The sequence below is a fragment of the Mesocricetus auratus genome, unplaced genomic scaffold (genome assembly GCF_017639785.1).
Source record: "Mesocricetus auratus isolate SY011 unplaced genomic scaffold, BCM_Maur_2.0 Super-Scaffold_100010, whole genome shotgun sequence".
NCBI lineage: Eukaryota > Metazoa > Chordata > Mammalia > Rodentia > Cricetidae > Mesocricetus > Mesocricetus auratus.
Window position 1 is genome coordinate 73,700,651 of NW_024429194.1, and position 16,530 is coordinate 73,717,180.

A 16,530-nucleotide genomic window follows, 5' to 3' on the forward strand; every position below is an offset into this window, starting at 1 on the left:
TGATCCGGAATATTTGTTTACACTGTAAAGATGTGTCTCTGCCTAAGGTGCCTTCTGATTAATTTAATAAAAAGTTAAATGGCCAATAGCTAGACAGGAGGGAATAGACAGGACTTTGGGGGAGAGAGGGGACTCTGGGAGGTAGAGAGGCAGAGATGCCAGTGAGACAGAGAACAAGTCAGACATACTATACAGAAGAGAAGTAACTGAGTCCGGTGGCAGAATGTACATTAATAGGAACAGATTAAGATATAAGAGATAGTTGGGGAAAGGCCTAAGCTAAGGCCAATCTTTCATAATTAATAGTAAGTTTCCATGTCCATATTTGTGGACTGACAGTCCTGATGAAAAAATACTACTACAGTACTATTATATCTGAAGACACACCCACCACTTCTGGCTCTTACAATCCAACTGCCCCTTTTCCTCATAGATACCTGAGCCTAGGGGAAGGGTTTTATAAAGATATCTCTTTTAGGGCTGGGTACTCCAAAGCCTTTCACTGCTTTTAAATTGTTCAGTTGTGGGACTATGTGTCCATTACCATCTACTGAAAAAAGAAGCTTCTCTGGTGAGGCTAGATCTGTGGATATAGCAATGTATCATTAAGAATCATCTTGTTGGTATCCTCCTTTAATAGAATAATAGTAGTTGGTTTTCCCATAAGACCATGATCTATCTAGTCTCAGGTTCTTGACCATATAAGAAGTATCAGATAGAAATTCCATATCACAGCCATGAAAGAATAACATATATGAAAAAATGTCTTTCCTGTGTAATTTGTAGACAGATAATTGAATAGAAAAATGAGTGCAATAATAAAAAGACATTTCATGAAAGAATATATATATACATGGAGATACATGTGTGTAACAGTACATATCAGTAATGACAGATCCATACACAAATGATGTATATGTGTATCTAAATATCAGCAATGACAGTGACTCCTGGGATGCTGGGGTTAGAGTGTGTGCCAGAATGGAAAAGATTATAGAAATTATATTTTTATACCTAGAATTATCTAGAACAAATACATAACATTATAACTATTTTAACTCTATGTGTATATATGCTAATTTATGTGTTTAAGTATATACTTGTAAATTATATGCATATGAACATAAGTGTACACAAGTATTGGATGTTCAACACAAAATTCTAAAATTTTTGACCCGAGAGTACCTGGGCAGAAGTGGGCCTTTCTTGAGGATTTTCTTTCAAACATTTTTTAATTAACTTCTCAACCATAGGCCATGGGGCACAGCCATATTCTTTAACTGGATCTGAAACACAAAGAAGATCATTTAGGCACACTAAACGGATCAAAGGTTATATGACTATCAACACAGATAAGATCAAACATGGCAATGGGAACTCTGACCTCCATAATTCTATATTTACTATGACACAATTGGTTTTGTTAACCTCACCTTCTGTAGAGCTGCCACAAAAGAGACTTTCGTTCTTGTAATTCTCTCAGTTAGGAGGTAAAAGAAGGATGATCTGAAATTCAATGCTAGCCTCAGCTATATAGTAAGGTTATGATCAGTCAGGGCTACAAGATTTTGTCACCACCACCTCCCCAAAACAAAAAAACAAAAAATGTCATGATCTTTAATTGTATAAAAGGAGATACAAATGGATGAATATAAATGAAATAAAGACATATTAGTTTGATTTTGTACGTAATCAGACTTTGAAAAAACGTTTACTCATGTAATAAATGACTTCTACAAAATACTTGTAATGCTCAAAGTGAGCAAGCATTTAGAGCCCATGCACCCACAGTTGGCTTGTGTATGTGCATTTAATTTTTCCTCTAGGGAAGCCATTCATCGGGTGGGTGCAAAACAGGGACCAGCACATTTGTACTGGGAAGCAAACAGGTAAAATTAGGAAGTCAGGCAGCATCTGAGTTTGATTCTACAATAAAACATTTCCTTTTTCCATAGTCTTTTTGCTTGTTTGTTTGTTTTTAAGACAGGGTTTTTCTGTGTAGACTTGGCTGTTCTGGAACTCACTCTGTAGACCAGGCTGGCCTTGAACTCACAGAGTTCTTCCTGCCTCTGCCTCCTGCTAGGATTAAAGGCGTGCATTGCCACCCTACCCCCAGTCTTTAAAGGTCCCCAAAGGGTAGTTGATGCCATAATGTCCAGAGCAGCTCTGAGTACACACTCAGAAGTACATGGTAGAAGAGAAAGAGGTACTAGAAATAGCTCATAATTCTGTAGTATATGAAGTAATAATCAAAACAGAAAACAGGTCATGGAATTTCTTGGAGCCATGAGACACCCATTCAAAACGAGACTCCTCTCTACTCATTTTCCAATTTTCATCAATATTTATAGTAAAATTCACTAATAATTAAAAAATTATTCATGAATATGAATTATTTTTTCTTGGAGCAAGTGAGAACATCCTAGGCTACCATGAACTCCCACAACTGTTATGTTACAAGTCTGATTCTAATGGTAGCATCCCTTTCCCAGGTCCTCCTAATATTCTACCAGACATACCAATACTCACTTTGGATTTAACTAAGCCTAAAATAGTTATATTTTTCATGTGATCTTCATTATTGTATCACAAGATTAAGAATATCTATGCATTAAGCGAAAGCCATCAAACTGTGAATGGCGACAATGACAGTAAGGAAAAACCTTGCCGGTAGATAAAAACGAACATACCTGGCAATTTCCCTTGTATTGCTAATTCATCAAACTCATTTGGAAACCTCAAGCCCTCTATGATTCTATTCCCAGTTGTCCAAATGTCGTGAAGCAGTAAGCCGAACGAATAAACATCAGCCTGTTGGTTATAAATGACGTTTCCTCTGGCAACTTCAGGTGCCCGGAACCCTGAAAGGAAACAGACAGAACAATGAATATGCTCAATGTCGGGGCCCACACTTAGGTCAGATGCTAAGAAACAGATCAAGGGGATGAGCTCTACATCATGCTATATAATCGCCGCAGTGAGACACCTGGAAAAAGTCAGTAAGTCTGTCCCAGGCGCCATGCTACCACTGATCTTGAATGACAGATCTTTTGATCTTTACTGTAAAATCTTATACTTCTACTAAGATAGCTTTGCCTTAAAAGATTACACTGAAGAATACTATAGATAACCACTGAACAGAAAAGTGTTAAGCAAAGACTAACAAAGAAACGAAACCTCACAGGGAAACAAAATGCCTTTATACAACTGTTATCAACAAAGAGATTCATATAAAAAGAGGCATGCAGGGTGGGGATGGAGGCACTTTCTAGGCTCAAAGTCACTTTAACATGTCTTAAAATCTAGTGGTTTCATTAGCTCCAGTGGTTCCAGAATTTAGGATTCCATTTAATTACTATGAAATTAAAAATTACATTTTTATTTCTAAAAATAAAAACAAACAAAGAAAAGGTCATGGCCAGAGTCCAGCAGCAAAGCAGTTGCCCAGTTTGTAGGATAGAGCAGGATGCAGGAGACCCTGGATTTTATCTTTGTTACCACAAAATCAATTAATTGGTCTATTCATTAACACTAAGCAAAGTCCTCTGAGGCTTATGCCTAAAATTTCTCTCTCTCTCTCTCTCTCTCTCTCTCTCTCTCTCTCTCTCTCTCTCTCTCTCTCTCTCTCTCTCTCTCCTCTCTCTCTCCCTCTCTCTCTCTCTCTCCCTCTCTCTCTCCCTCTCTCTCTCTCTCTCTCTCTCTCTCTCTGTCTCTCTCTCTCTGTGTATGTGTGTGTGTGTGTGTGTATCTTTTGCAGTGCTGGGGCTATAGATACATCCTATCACATCTGGGGCTATGAATTCAACCCATCACAGTTTGATATGCTATATTATAGACACATATTTCTAAAAACATTATGTATTTCTTTAAAACAAAAGTATTTTTCTACTGCTATTGTTTGGGTATGGATGACCCCTCAAAGGTTCATGACTTGACAGCCTGGTCCTCAGTGCAGCAGTGTTTACAAGTAAATGGATCAGGAGGGCTCCTACTTCACTGAATCAATACACTGATGGATTTACAATAAAATCAACTGCTGCAAAGAGGTGGAATCTACAGGAAGTGGGACATGAATGGAGGAGATGAGTGTGTGTGTGTGTGTGTGTGTGTGTGTGTATGTGTGTGTGTCCAATCTCTCTTCCTTCCACCCCAGCTGCTTCCTGGCCTGCAAGAAAGCAAGCAACCTCCTCTGCAAAGGACACCCATGTGTACCTTGCATAACTTCAGCCCAAACCAATGGAGTCAATGAAACTTCCAAAACTGGGAGTCAAAGCACTTCCTCCTCGACATAGATTTTTTCACAGTGAGCAGAAGCTAGCTTCTAATCTGTGCAATTGTAACAGCGCAGTCATACCCTGAGCTAATGAAATGGGAAGCAATTAGGAGTCCTAAACACAGTACTAATAAATTCTGCGTACTACGACATGGTGTTTAAAGAATCACAGTAGCTCTAATTCAAATCCTTCAATAGCATGTTTCAGATATTCTCAGGAACATTTCATCTGACCCCATGCATAGATCACCAGCCGACAGAGTTTACAAACAGCACAACCTGAAAGAATGATAGGCTCCCTTCTTCTGTTTTAAGTTTTACATGATTCATTTGTGTTGTGGGGGGCAGGGCATACACATTTTGTGGTATGTATAAGGAGGTCAGAGGACAACTTGCAGGAGATAGTTCTCTATTTCCACCCTATGAACTCAAGGAATCAAAGTCAGGCCTTCAGCCTTGGTGGCAAGGACCTGAACCTTCTTACTGAGCGCTCTTACTGGCTCCTGTGTCATATTCTTTCTTAAATCCACAGACACAATCAAAGTCAAGAGTACTCAAAATCATAAGCTTCCCACATAGCTAATGCAATTACAATCTTTATGCTTGCATTCTGAGAAATTAGAAGGGATTCGGGTGGTTGTTTTAAATATTTTCCAACTGTTATTATTCACTCAGCACACTAATTAGATATCTATTATATCATGCTTCCATCAGGGTTATTAAATGTTTCTGTGTATTTATTTTCTCGGTAAATTCAGTTATAACTTCCAACCATATAGGATCATAAAACAAGAGGACACTTGAAACACTATTTAGGCTCATCTCAGAACTGTGGATTTATTTTTTACAAGTATCGAAGAAGATAATAAAGCAGGGGAGAGAGGTCAGTTTTTAGAGTGCTGGCATCACACTTAAAAAATCCTGGGTGTGTTCTCCAGTATTATACACAACTATAATTTCAGTACTGGGGATTCAAGCAGGAGGATCAGAAGTTGAAGGTCATCTTCAGTGACAGATGAGTTTGAGTCCAATCTGAGCTACATGATATGATAGATTCCCTCAACAAAGAAAGAAGAAAAGACAAAGATCGGGGGAGAATGGAAGGGAATGAAGGAGAGGAGAAGGGAAAAGGGGGAGAAGGAAAAGAAGATCATGATTATAAAAGAAAGGAACAATTATGGAAATGGTTTTCATTTTCCATTCTAGAATCAACATCTTTAGTCACAAGATCCGAGTTATAACATAATGCAATGTGCCTATTTAGGGGGTACCTAAGGTGTGATACTGTTGAAACGCTTCTTGAAGATCCCCAGTGAGTTTCAAGTGATCCTGCAAAGTCATCTAAGTTGAACCTTGTCTCTACCATATGATAGTGAATAGCTAGAGAACATTTAATTTGACTAATGGCTGTTTTCTTTGTATAGATGTTGACAGACTTGAATTCATCAGTCATCATTCACTGCAGTCAATGCTGCAACTGTCACAGAACACAGAATTAATTGTCATCCTCAACAGGAAATCCACAGAGGAGCTAAGGGTGGAACCATCCCATATTTACTCTTCTTAAAGTAGACAATGTGACATGGCAGCTCAGTGTCCCAGTCAGTAATCGAGCTGTTGTTCTCTTTGACCTTAGGCTGAACTAGTGCTGGGAGGTGGTTGCTGTGGGTCTTAGGCTGCCTGCGTTTGCATGTGTTATTCCCTGTAGGCCTTTTTAACTATTCCCTCAGCTCTTACTCCTTGGATTGTAGGTAAGGAAAGGAAATAGGACTTACATGGGATCATTCTTGCAAATGGTTAAGCATGAACCTTACTTGTTGCTCCAGCACTGAAAATCTCTGAACTTCTCCCTGTCCTGTAAAGGCATAACTATCCCACACACATGAACACCCAGAGTGAAAGTACTGAACTCAGGGTTAGCATAAAATGCACTCACACAGCTGGGCAGGAGTGGCACATGACTTTAATCCCAGTACTCAGGAAGCAAAGGCAGGCAGACCCATGCGAGTTCAAGGCCATCCTGGTCTACAGAGCGAGAGTCAGGACAGGTTCCAAAGCTATACAGAGAAACCCTGTCTCGAAAACACAAAACAAAAACAAAATGCACACACACATACAAAATGTTTCATGAATACATTTTTTTATTTTACTGGATGTTTCCACATTAAGAGGCATACCATGAATGGAAAAATTCAACAAAGGGAAAACCACAGATCAAATCCTATGAGAAGGAACTTATTCCTTCCCAGAGAATATTGTATTGGGGAAGGAAAGGTCAGGTGTTAGTAGCAATTGTGACAGATGCTGTCTTTTCAAATTTAGGCCAGAGTTTAGGGCTGAGATCATTAGAAGTGCTTTAGTGATAATAATTGCAATAAAAATAATAAAAAATTGAAAAGCCTCAAGTGTGAAGCAAGTTGAACTGCCGTTGGCTATTGATTGGTCTAGACCAGTGGTTGGTTGGTAGGGTAGTGGAACCCAAGACCAGAAGCACATGCTAGAACCCAGAGAGAACCACGGTCCTGTAAGAGCACAAAGCTTCAGTGATAGATGTCCACCATGAGTAAGAAAAGAAAGACCTGTAAGGCCCAGATAAAGAGGTCAGTCTACCTGGACATCATATGAGATGTAAAGTTCCAAAGAAATGCAGGACAAGTCTCACTCAGTACCTCTGGCTCCTCCCAGAACTGCTCACCCAACCCCCTACCCTAAACCTCTCCAGCCCAGGGTCTGGTCTTTGCTTCCCTTCCCCTAGCTTGTGATTCCTATATAACTCAGCCATTTTGGTTACACATTCTCTTGCTTCCCGTGTGTGCTCTTGGTCCTCTTGGGCCCCTCTCTCCTCTCTTCTCTTCCTCTCTCTCCCTCCTTTTACAACCTGTTCTATTCTGCTGGTCATGTTCAGTCTGGACCCTTCCAGATGCCTGTGGCTGTTTTATCCATCCTGTCTACAATAAACCCTTCTCCTCAACCATAACTTAGGGGCAGTCATGTGCTCATTTCCTTTCATCTCCCAGGTGTCTTTGAGACCTCCCATGAGAGGAATGAGATCTGCTTACAGAAGGCCACTGTTTGTGTCCAATTTTCCTAGGTAGAAATATTGTTTTTCCAAGCCTCCAGTGAACAATATTTGCTATGCACGGTTCTGTTGTTTTTCTTTTCTGCTTTAGAAGCTAAGATTAAAGAGTTAAGCCTTCTCAAACAGACATTAACACAGTATGTGGCCCAGGAGACAGCTGAAGAATCCAAAGTCAGCTACTTTGTATTTCACTAAATTGATTGAATTACCATCTTGGCTACTTACTGTAAGATAAAAATCATACTCAGCCTCAATGTTTCTGTTTACAAAAGGGAAAATAGCAGCAAACTTACAGACTCAGTATGAAGATAAGACATGTGTCCCTGATGTACCTGCACTGGAGCCTGGCACACGGCAAGAACTAAGAAATAGTAACCATTTCCATTGTGTTTGGACAGTCCAGAGACACTAGGATGCATTGTATACTCTGACATGCTTAGGAGAATGCACACCTACTTGCAAATACAGGCAACCAATAAAAGGGAAAGCAATTATTTTAACCAAAAAAAGACAACAAGCATTGAAATTAGAGAAATTCAGCTTTTAAAAATGTAATACCACTAAGTACTTTCTCCTTTTAGCTCAGTTTTTGGCTTAGAAAATTACAAGTTGATTTTGTTGCTGTTGCTGTTCCACAAAATAGAATCATGGAAATGTTGATGCAATGGCCCTCACTATTCAGACAATAAATATTTGCTCACATTATGACAGGACACGTCTGCTTTGACTCGCCCATACCCACAGCTGAGGACACTGGTTATCCATTGCAAAAAGGGAACTTCATCTCCTACCTGGGGTACCCTCTGAGGTCTTTATTCCCATTCTGCAGCAGTACTGTGCAATCCCGTAGTCTGCAATCTTCGCAATGATGGCAGTGTTGGGATAGAGGGTAAAAAGCAACACGTTGTGGGGTTTCAGATCACGGTAAATAATCATGGCTGAGTGGAGATATCTGCCAGAAAACACACAGGGAGTCTTACCAAAAGGTGACCACATTATATTAATTTGGTCATAATTTTTTTCAATATGTTAGCTGTTTGTGCAAAACATCAGAAATACTTTGTTAATTTTGTCCTTGGAATTTGAAAGATATACATAAAACACTTAAAACATAAAAAACCAATACTTAAAAACAAGGTAATGCTGCTTCTGGAAAACTAGAATGCCAAACTAGAGTTTGAATGCACATCCATGCACACTGTGAGTGGGCACTTTCTCTTTACACCTTTACAATTACTGAGAGGAAATGGAATCCCCTCACCAATCATAGGCAATTTTTGCATTAATTTAAAAATTGTAATGCATTAACTGTTCTGACGATGCCTGCAGTCTCAGAACTCTGAGATAGAAGGAAGAGGGCCTAATGCTCAAGGCCAGCTTGGCCAGCTCAAAAGATGGAAACAAAAGGGTTAAACAAGAGTAAATGGAGTGTTCCTATATGCTTCATTTTTGTCATAACTTTCATTTATCTGCTCTGATACTCTTAAAACTATGTGGGAATTGTTTTCTTTAGCTTTTAAAACAATACCACTTATCTTTGTTACTTTTTTCCTAATTTCTTCCTGTTGTTTTTAAAAATATCTTCTTCTTTTCAATAAAAACAAATCAAACTGTAAGTTTTTCCCTAGTTGTTATCTCCAACTCTGAGGATACAACCCTCCACAAGGCATATCTGTTCCGAGTTAAGGTTAATAAAGAGTGTCTGGACAGAGAGAATGGTAAGAACTCTCTTAGGTGGTACAATATCTGGGTGCGAGGTGGAGCCAAAAAGTACTTGGATTTGGGTACTTTGAGCAAAAAGTAAGTTATTTAATATAAAACACAACATTTTAATCTCAGTCAACTATTATCAATTCTACAAACATGGAGGAAGAACTCACAGTTTCCCAAACAGTAAGATAACTATTATCTCCTCTCATAGAGCTCTTTAAATTTACAATTTTCCCTGTCCACTGGCCTCACAGGTACATTGTGGCCTTCTCTGAAAGGACAATTTTTCACAGGACTTAATGGGGGATTTGTTAAAAGTCTTTGTTTACTTATGATTTGAAATTTGGTTAAGGTTATATTAAAAAATATTTAACCATTACCTCCTACCAATCATTTCTGAGGCATTGACAACAGAGAGGCTGTGACATCTGGAACTCTCTGTTGGGAAATAACCTAGAAAGAATGCGTCATTTGACTCCATCAGCTACTGGGCTGATTCTCTCTTCCAGGATGTGTGTAGGCCATGACATCAGCTCTGTTCATTTCATACAGTTTGGGCTGATCAATAACATAAACTCACTAATGATGTTGACCTTAACAATAGTAATTGGCTGCAAAGCAAAATTTACTAAGGACTTACTGAAAGTCCATTAGCTGTTCTTGAGAAAAGTCAGGGGATTAAGAATTTAAAAGTTAAATATACATCACCAGAGAGCATCTCAAACCACCGTAGCACATTCCTTTCTCGGTTACAGATAAAACAGAGGCTCCCTCAGAATACCTTTCTAGGACTAAAATACAGGTCATTTGAAATTATATAGTTTGGAGATCAAGGTGATCTGGTTTAATTACAATATTTAATTATAGAATTTAATCTTAACAGTGCAATTGTAATAACCAGTGATAGAAAAGAAAAAAAAGCTTTTTAAATTGTAATAAGCAAAAAATTATTTCTCAGTGACAATAATTGAGACAAACGAATTGAAGCATTGTATGAGAGTAAGTATTGTCAAATATTTTATTAACACAAACTATACTCAGTTAATCAGTCTTTCATCATTATTATAAGGATCTCTAAGAAGCCCCTATCTTTATAATTGAAAGTTAACTTTATCTTATCCTGAATATATTATTCTAAAAATGGAATGCATTCATTCCTTTAACAAATATGCATTAGGCATCTATCTATGAAGTTCACTCATTAGTGGACACAAAGCCATCTTTGTAGCTCTGCTTTAAAGGGGGTCCCAGTCTAGGAAAGACAGGCACTTGGCTACAATAAGATGGCAGAAGTGTGTGAGTGTCAAACGCTGAGGAAGCAGCAAGGGAAAGGGCGCACAGGCGCAGCCAGCACAGGCTCTCTCTCCAAACAGTTTTCTGCCTTAGGCACACAATAATCTCGGCCTGCTCTTCTCCAATGCCTTGTACAATGTCGTGCACGGAGCAGGTGCAAAAAACACAAGTGAACTGAGGAGGCTGAGGCAGGAAAGCGATGAGCTGAGGGCCAGCCTGGCTACAACATGAGTCCCTGACTAATAAAAACAAAATAAAATGAGCAAATACAAATACATGTGAGAAAGACTCACTCTCTGTGAAGAAGTTGAACTTTACAGTAGAGATGGCACGCCAGCAAATCCTTGGAGAAATGAGTTCTCCAGAAGAGAACTTGGTGAAAGGAATGGTAGGTTTATGGAAGTCAGCCTGGTTAGAATGAGGACTAGAAAGGTGGCCTGGAATGAGTTTGCAAAGGAAACCACTAGGCATACATAAAGAGGCACAGAATTGAGATGCACCTTATAGGTAACTGGAAATGCCATGGAATCTCAAATATAATTAGATTTTGATTTCAGAGGAAATATTCTAATAATTCTCTAAGATACTGAATCAAAATACAAGTAATGGCATGAAAATAAAAGAAATGGTAAAACAAACATAAAATAAAATAGATTTAAGGATTTGGTAGATATCTGGAAATATAGATAGGTAAATAGGTAGAATACAAATGATAGATAGGAGATAGATAGATAGATGGTAAATAAATAATAAATAGATAGGATGATGACTGATAGATGAATGTATAGAAAACAGATGATAGATAGGTAGGTAGATAGATAGATAGATAGATTAACCAACAGTCTGATATTGAGACAAGGTTTCACTGTGTAACCTAGGCAAGCTATGAACCCATGAAGGGGCACTAGCTGTGGCTTGAAAGATATGTAATCTTTCTGTGACTATATTAATCCTGTTCTGACACATGGGGAATACAGGAGAAAGTACATGCTCATGGTCTGAGGAGATAGCTAGGAGAATAAATTCACGTTTGAACATATTGAAACACAGGAAGTTTTAGAAACTACATGAGAATTCTAAGGAAGAGATGAAATGAAGGGGCTGAATTAAAGTAGGATCTCAATGAAAAGATTCATAACATAATTTCTTATGTATCATTCTCAATAGCTACTAACAAACTAATAGCATTAACTTACAAACCCTAAAAACCAACATCTTATTACTTGTTTCTACCTCTGTAGTTATAGCCACATGTTAACGACTATTTGAAATTACATTTTAATATACAGATATTAATTTTTTCTTTTTTGAAAAGGGATTTTTCCATACATTGTTTAAACATCGAGTTTTACAATTACATTTAGTGTTAGTAGAAGATTAACATCTATTGGTGCCCACCAGCCTCCTGTGGCACCAGATCTGGAATTCCCTCCTGATTTAGACTAAGAACACATGAGGCGAAACATTTGTTAATCTTTCAGTTGCTTCATAAAAACACATATTTGTTATTTGAAATAAAGGCCAGACAGACTGAGGCTCTGGTGATGAGTAAAAACAGCAAGTCCTTGATTTATAAACTAACACTTCACGATTACATGGAAAAATTGAGGAAACTCTGGGACCCAGGATCCATAAAATCAAGATAATGATTGTGGATCTGAGCCTAAAAGGGCCCTTTAATGAGCTCAGCTTACCATGAGGCTCCCCCTAGTGTTCAAAAGTGAACATGCCAACCCAAATCCAAATGCCTGCATGTTGGTAAGTTTCAAAGACTGCATGGTTTTCAGTAGTTCTGGAAGAGATAATTACCTATTTTCCTTCCTGCCCATGCTCTTCATCAATGCTGTCTGAAAGAACTTGTCACTGACTTTCAGAGCAGGAGGAAATTTGCATCTACTGCCTGGAAAAAACTGTGGGAAGTGTGGGTGTGGGCTATTATACCCAGGCAGGGGCTACATAGCCTAGGCTCATTCAGAGACCTCAAAAAGGCATGTGGCTCAGTATAGCAAGCAGAAAGCAGGGGAGCAGGTGGTCCATGGCAGGAGAAAGACCTGGTCCAATGTCTAAGTTCTTCACAAGCTCTTTAACAGTGCACAGGTAGTGCAGGGGTGATGGGAAATGATGGGGACTTAAAGAGGCCAGGAGAATTATGAGAGTAGGTAAATGAAAAATTAGAAGTATCTTGTAATGATGAAGTAAGAGATCGAAAGGAAAGAAGGAATGAAGGGTGGCTACTAAACCAAGTAATGGTTGAAAAATTTGTAGAGCAACAGGAAGGATATCAAGAATTGAATTTGGGGACCTAAAATTACCACAAAGTTGTCAGTATTATCCATGGTTTGCAGGCTAAGAAGTGTGAAGAGGTTAGAAGGACAAAATTACAATGACTGAGTGTGTGCAACAGGGATTTATCAAAGGTCTTTTGTCTTCAGGGATGACTTTTCTACTCTGGGATGCTGCATCTCAAAGACTATATGTAGCACCCAGCTGAGGGTTGGCTGTGACTATGAGTCACATGACACATCCTTGTAGAATCCAACATTTGTCACTCTGCTCTGCTTTAGGAAATGGACTAGTTTTTCAATATCAAAATTTTTCTACTTCATACTTTCCTTTATGTTTGGATGCCTATCATACTTACCTTTAGGTGATGTCAACATCTAGGGTTCAAATTATGAGTTCAAGAGCATGAGTACTAACTAGGTTTAAGTGTTAAAACCACCAATTATTTTAATCCCAGCACTTGAGAGGCAGAAGCAGACGGATCTCTGTGAGTTCGAGGCCAGCCTGGTCTACAGAGCGAGTTCCAGGACAGTCTCCAAAACAATACAGAGAAACTGTCTCGAAAAACCAAAACAAAAAACCCACCACTTATATGTCCTTTCCTACCACTATATTATAAAGTTTCAAAACTGGATCAAGGAATGGATAGTTTTCATCAAAATTGTTAGCAGAGTGCAACAAGGGAGTAGTGTTCTTAGAGCCTTGTAGTGATTTGAGGGTTATGTTACTCATGCATTAATCAGAGAGCAGTGGTAGCCCCTTACCTCAGGCCATCAGCCACATGTAATGCAATCCTGTGTTGGAGGGTTCTGGTGAGGCTGGCCTTGTCCTGTTGCAGCAGACGATCCAAGGAACCCTTGGAGGCCAATTCCATTACCAACATCCGAGGACGAATCCCAGCTGCCAGCAAAGATATCAAGCTTGGGTGGTGGAGATGGCAAAGAACCACCAACTCCTGCAAGGGTTCAGAGTCACGTGAGTCTCATGTCATCAAGGATCCATCCCCTGCCTTCTTGTAGTTCTTCAGCTCAGTAAGGAGCTTTCCAGAAGTGATGGGGTTGTTGCAAATGTTCCCTTGTTCTTTGAGCTTCTTAAAAGAAATTCTAACCATTTTCAACAATAAACAGCTCATTTTGAACTACTATTCAAGCTGCAACTTTAAATTCTATTTTTTCCTTTTGATCTGCTTTTATGAGGCCATTTAATGTGGGAGAGACATGCATACGTGGTCATACTAACAGGTCCAATTGCCCTAGCCTCTAAATTGTAGTCACAGAATCTATTTCAGCCCTGGACTTGGAGCCATCACTGTTGAGTCAACCTTAAATGACATAAGGGGTAACTGTGGCCTCTGGTTTCAAAATCACAGTTTGCTAAGGACACATAGTCAAGTCGACATGAATAGATGATGTTCCCTGCCTGAAAACTCTAATGCCTCCCTACTCTTAGATCAAAATCCCATGCGTGAGACTGGAGCCATGACTCAGCGGTAAGAGTTTTGGCTGTTCTTCCTGAGGTCCCAAGTTCAGTCCCCAGTACTTGCATCATACTGGATGCCTAACAATCATCTCTAACTATAGCTGCAAGAGGCCCTACACTTTGATGGCTCCCCAGGCACATACATACATGTGGCACCAGAAATACCTATAGAAATAAATAAGCATAAATATTTTTGAAACCCTATGTACTTCCATGTACTGATAACCTGACCTGATCTAACTCCACATCACCTCCTATGTTCTACTTTCTTCCATCCTTGTCTGTATCCACCATCCTTCAGCCACATGAGAACCTTTTAACCCCAAACACATGTCAGCTCAGCCTGGATCTTTGCCTAGGCTAATCCTTCGGCCTTGAGATCTCCACCCTTCACAGGGCTGTGAGCCTCTTCACAGTCAGACATTAGCCAAATACCTCACCCCGACCATGTCGCACCTTCCCAAAGTCATCCCCAAGTGTAACAAGAAGCAGAGATGCTGCTGCAGCTTTCATGGTCCTTTCTCTAGATCACACCTTGAGCATCTGGACACTCCTTAATGACATCATTGTGTGTGAAGTCCATGCTCAACTGTATTCTGAACACGCACATTCACTCCAAAAGTGGAATTTAGTTGGGGCCTATTCTTTTACACACACATCCTTTTAGACCACTTTTATATCATGGGGGACTACTTTCCAGTTTCTTATGGTGGTGTTTCTGAATTCCATTGCTCATCCCTCCTAATATGTAGTCTTTATTCTGGCACCATACTGTAGTTCAACTTTTCATCTTCTGTGATGTTAAACTGACTTGTGTTTTATGTGTGATAACAGAAGCCCTGCTTCCTAACAAGGGACTTCAAAGCTGTGGACTTGACTGACTGTCTGCAGAATTCTGAAAGATGCTGGCTATCCCAAGAGAGAGAAGGCTTTTCCAAGAACAAAGTTTGATAGTGCAGTTATATTTGCTTAGGAGATGAAAATTTGTTATAAGTAAGCCCCATTTTTTTCTATTTACCTTCCTGGCCACAGTCAGAAGACTAATCCAGATTTTCTATACTGGAAAAGTGCCTTGGTGACTAGGACAAAAAAGAAAGCATGGGTAATGGCCACCTTCCGGGTTCACAGGGAGGAGCCACAGCAGGCAACAGGTCATTCTCAGCTTGAGGCCCTGGGCATAACAACCTTCCAATTGCAACTCTGATCACACAATGCTTTTCTTCTTTTGCTTTTTGTTTGTTTGTTTGTTTGTTTGTTTTAAGTAAAGAAGTGCATGGTGTATGTTCCATAATTTGTATTTCTTCCATCGTTCCTCCAGTACACCTTAGTGCTGATACATTGATCAGCTCTGTTTTTCAAAACACTAAGAATCCATACAAACATTTTAGAAATTACTAAAATTTTGTATCATAATATTTAAAATTGTTCATAGTTTTATTTAGATTCAGTCACAAATGGTATTTTTCATGTGTTAAGAAAAATTGTGAGGAAATGGATTCAAAATGACAGTTCTATTAAACAATAGCAGAATTAGCAATAAGTTTACTTTTCTTCCAGTTTTGTCTGTCCTTATTTCAAATGTGAGCAGAAAGTTAAGAAAAGGGGAGTAGCTCCCACCAGCACTCAAATGAGGACTGGAGCAACTGTTGCTGTCTCTGCTCTTTGCAGCCCTTTTGCTTCCTTCTAAGAGTATCTGAGATTTGGCTAAAAGTACGTAAACTTCACCTAGGCATCTCAGTGACTCCAGAGAGAACTGACCCCAATCCTAGCTATAAAGTAAAGCGATAGGACCATTCTAAACAATATGACTCTGTAGGCACGGTGATTGACTCAGTGACACAGATCTCCACCAACGTGCACACAGTATTACCCAGAGCAAAAGTATTTGTCAGGGAAAGGACAGTGACTTAGTAAAGACCAAGAGCCGTCCTATTTTTCACTCCCTGCGCGGTTGCATAGGTAGGGGTTTGGGGCTCTTTCATGTGTCTAATTCCCCCATGTCTGTGGAATGAAACTGCTCAAACTGGAACTAGCTCATCACACTGAGAAAGACCACCTTGAGAAAAATGAAACCAGTGCAGAAAGGCTAAGTGAGTTATAAAGACTGACTGGACTGAATGAGCAAAGTTGTGGCATGGACCTTTAATTTTGTTTTCTAAGGCTGGAGGCAAAGGAATGTATCTGATGAAACTGGCTGCAGAGAGCTTCTGAGCTAGGAGAGATGCAGAACACAGAACTAAGCATCCAGAACTCCCCAACCAATTGAGGAGGAAAATTGTGCAGAGTAGACCAGGAGCAGTGAAGAGCAGCACCTCCAGAGAAAAGCCTTCCTGACTGTGGGAGTTACTCCAGCCTCTGCTCTTGGGGTGTCACCTGCCCATATCACCTAAATTTGAAAAACATACATCAGTGG

General features: G+C 39.5%; 1 protein-coding gene across 4 annotated transcripts in view; it reads right to left on the bottom strand.

Moving 5' to 3' along the window:
* The window catches only part of Lrrk2 (leucine rich repeat kinase 2), a 138,161-nt gene that overhangs the window by 18,372 nt on the left and 103,259 nt on the right, over positions 1-16,530 (bottom strand). For all 4 annotated transcript variants that reach the window (XM_040753954.1, XM_040753955.1, XM_005067127.4 and 1 more), the window contains 4 exons: positions 13,403-13,593; positions 8,144-8,304; positions 2,691-2,861; positions 1,186-1,286 (listed from right to left, as the gene is read on the bottom strand). In XM_040753954.1, coding sequence (XP_040609888.1) covers positions 1,186-1,286; positions 2,691-2,861; positions 8,144-8,304; positions 13,403-13,593 — 624 coding nt within the window. The remainder of the gene's footprint in view (positions 1-1,185; positions 1,287-2,690; positions 2,862-8,143; positions 8,305-13,402; positions 13,594-16,530) is intronic.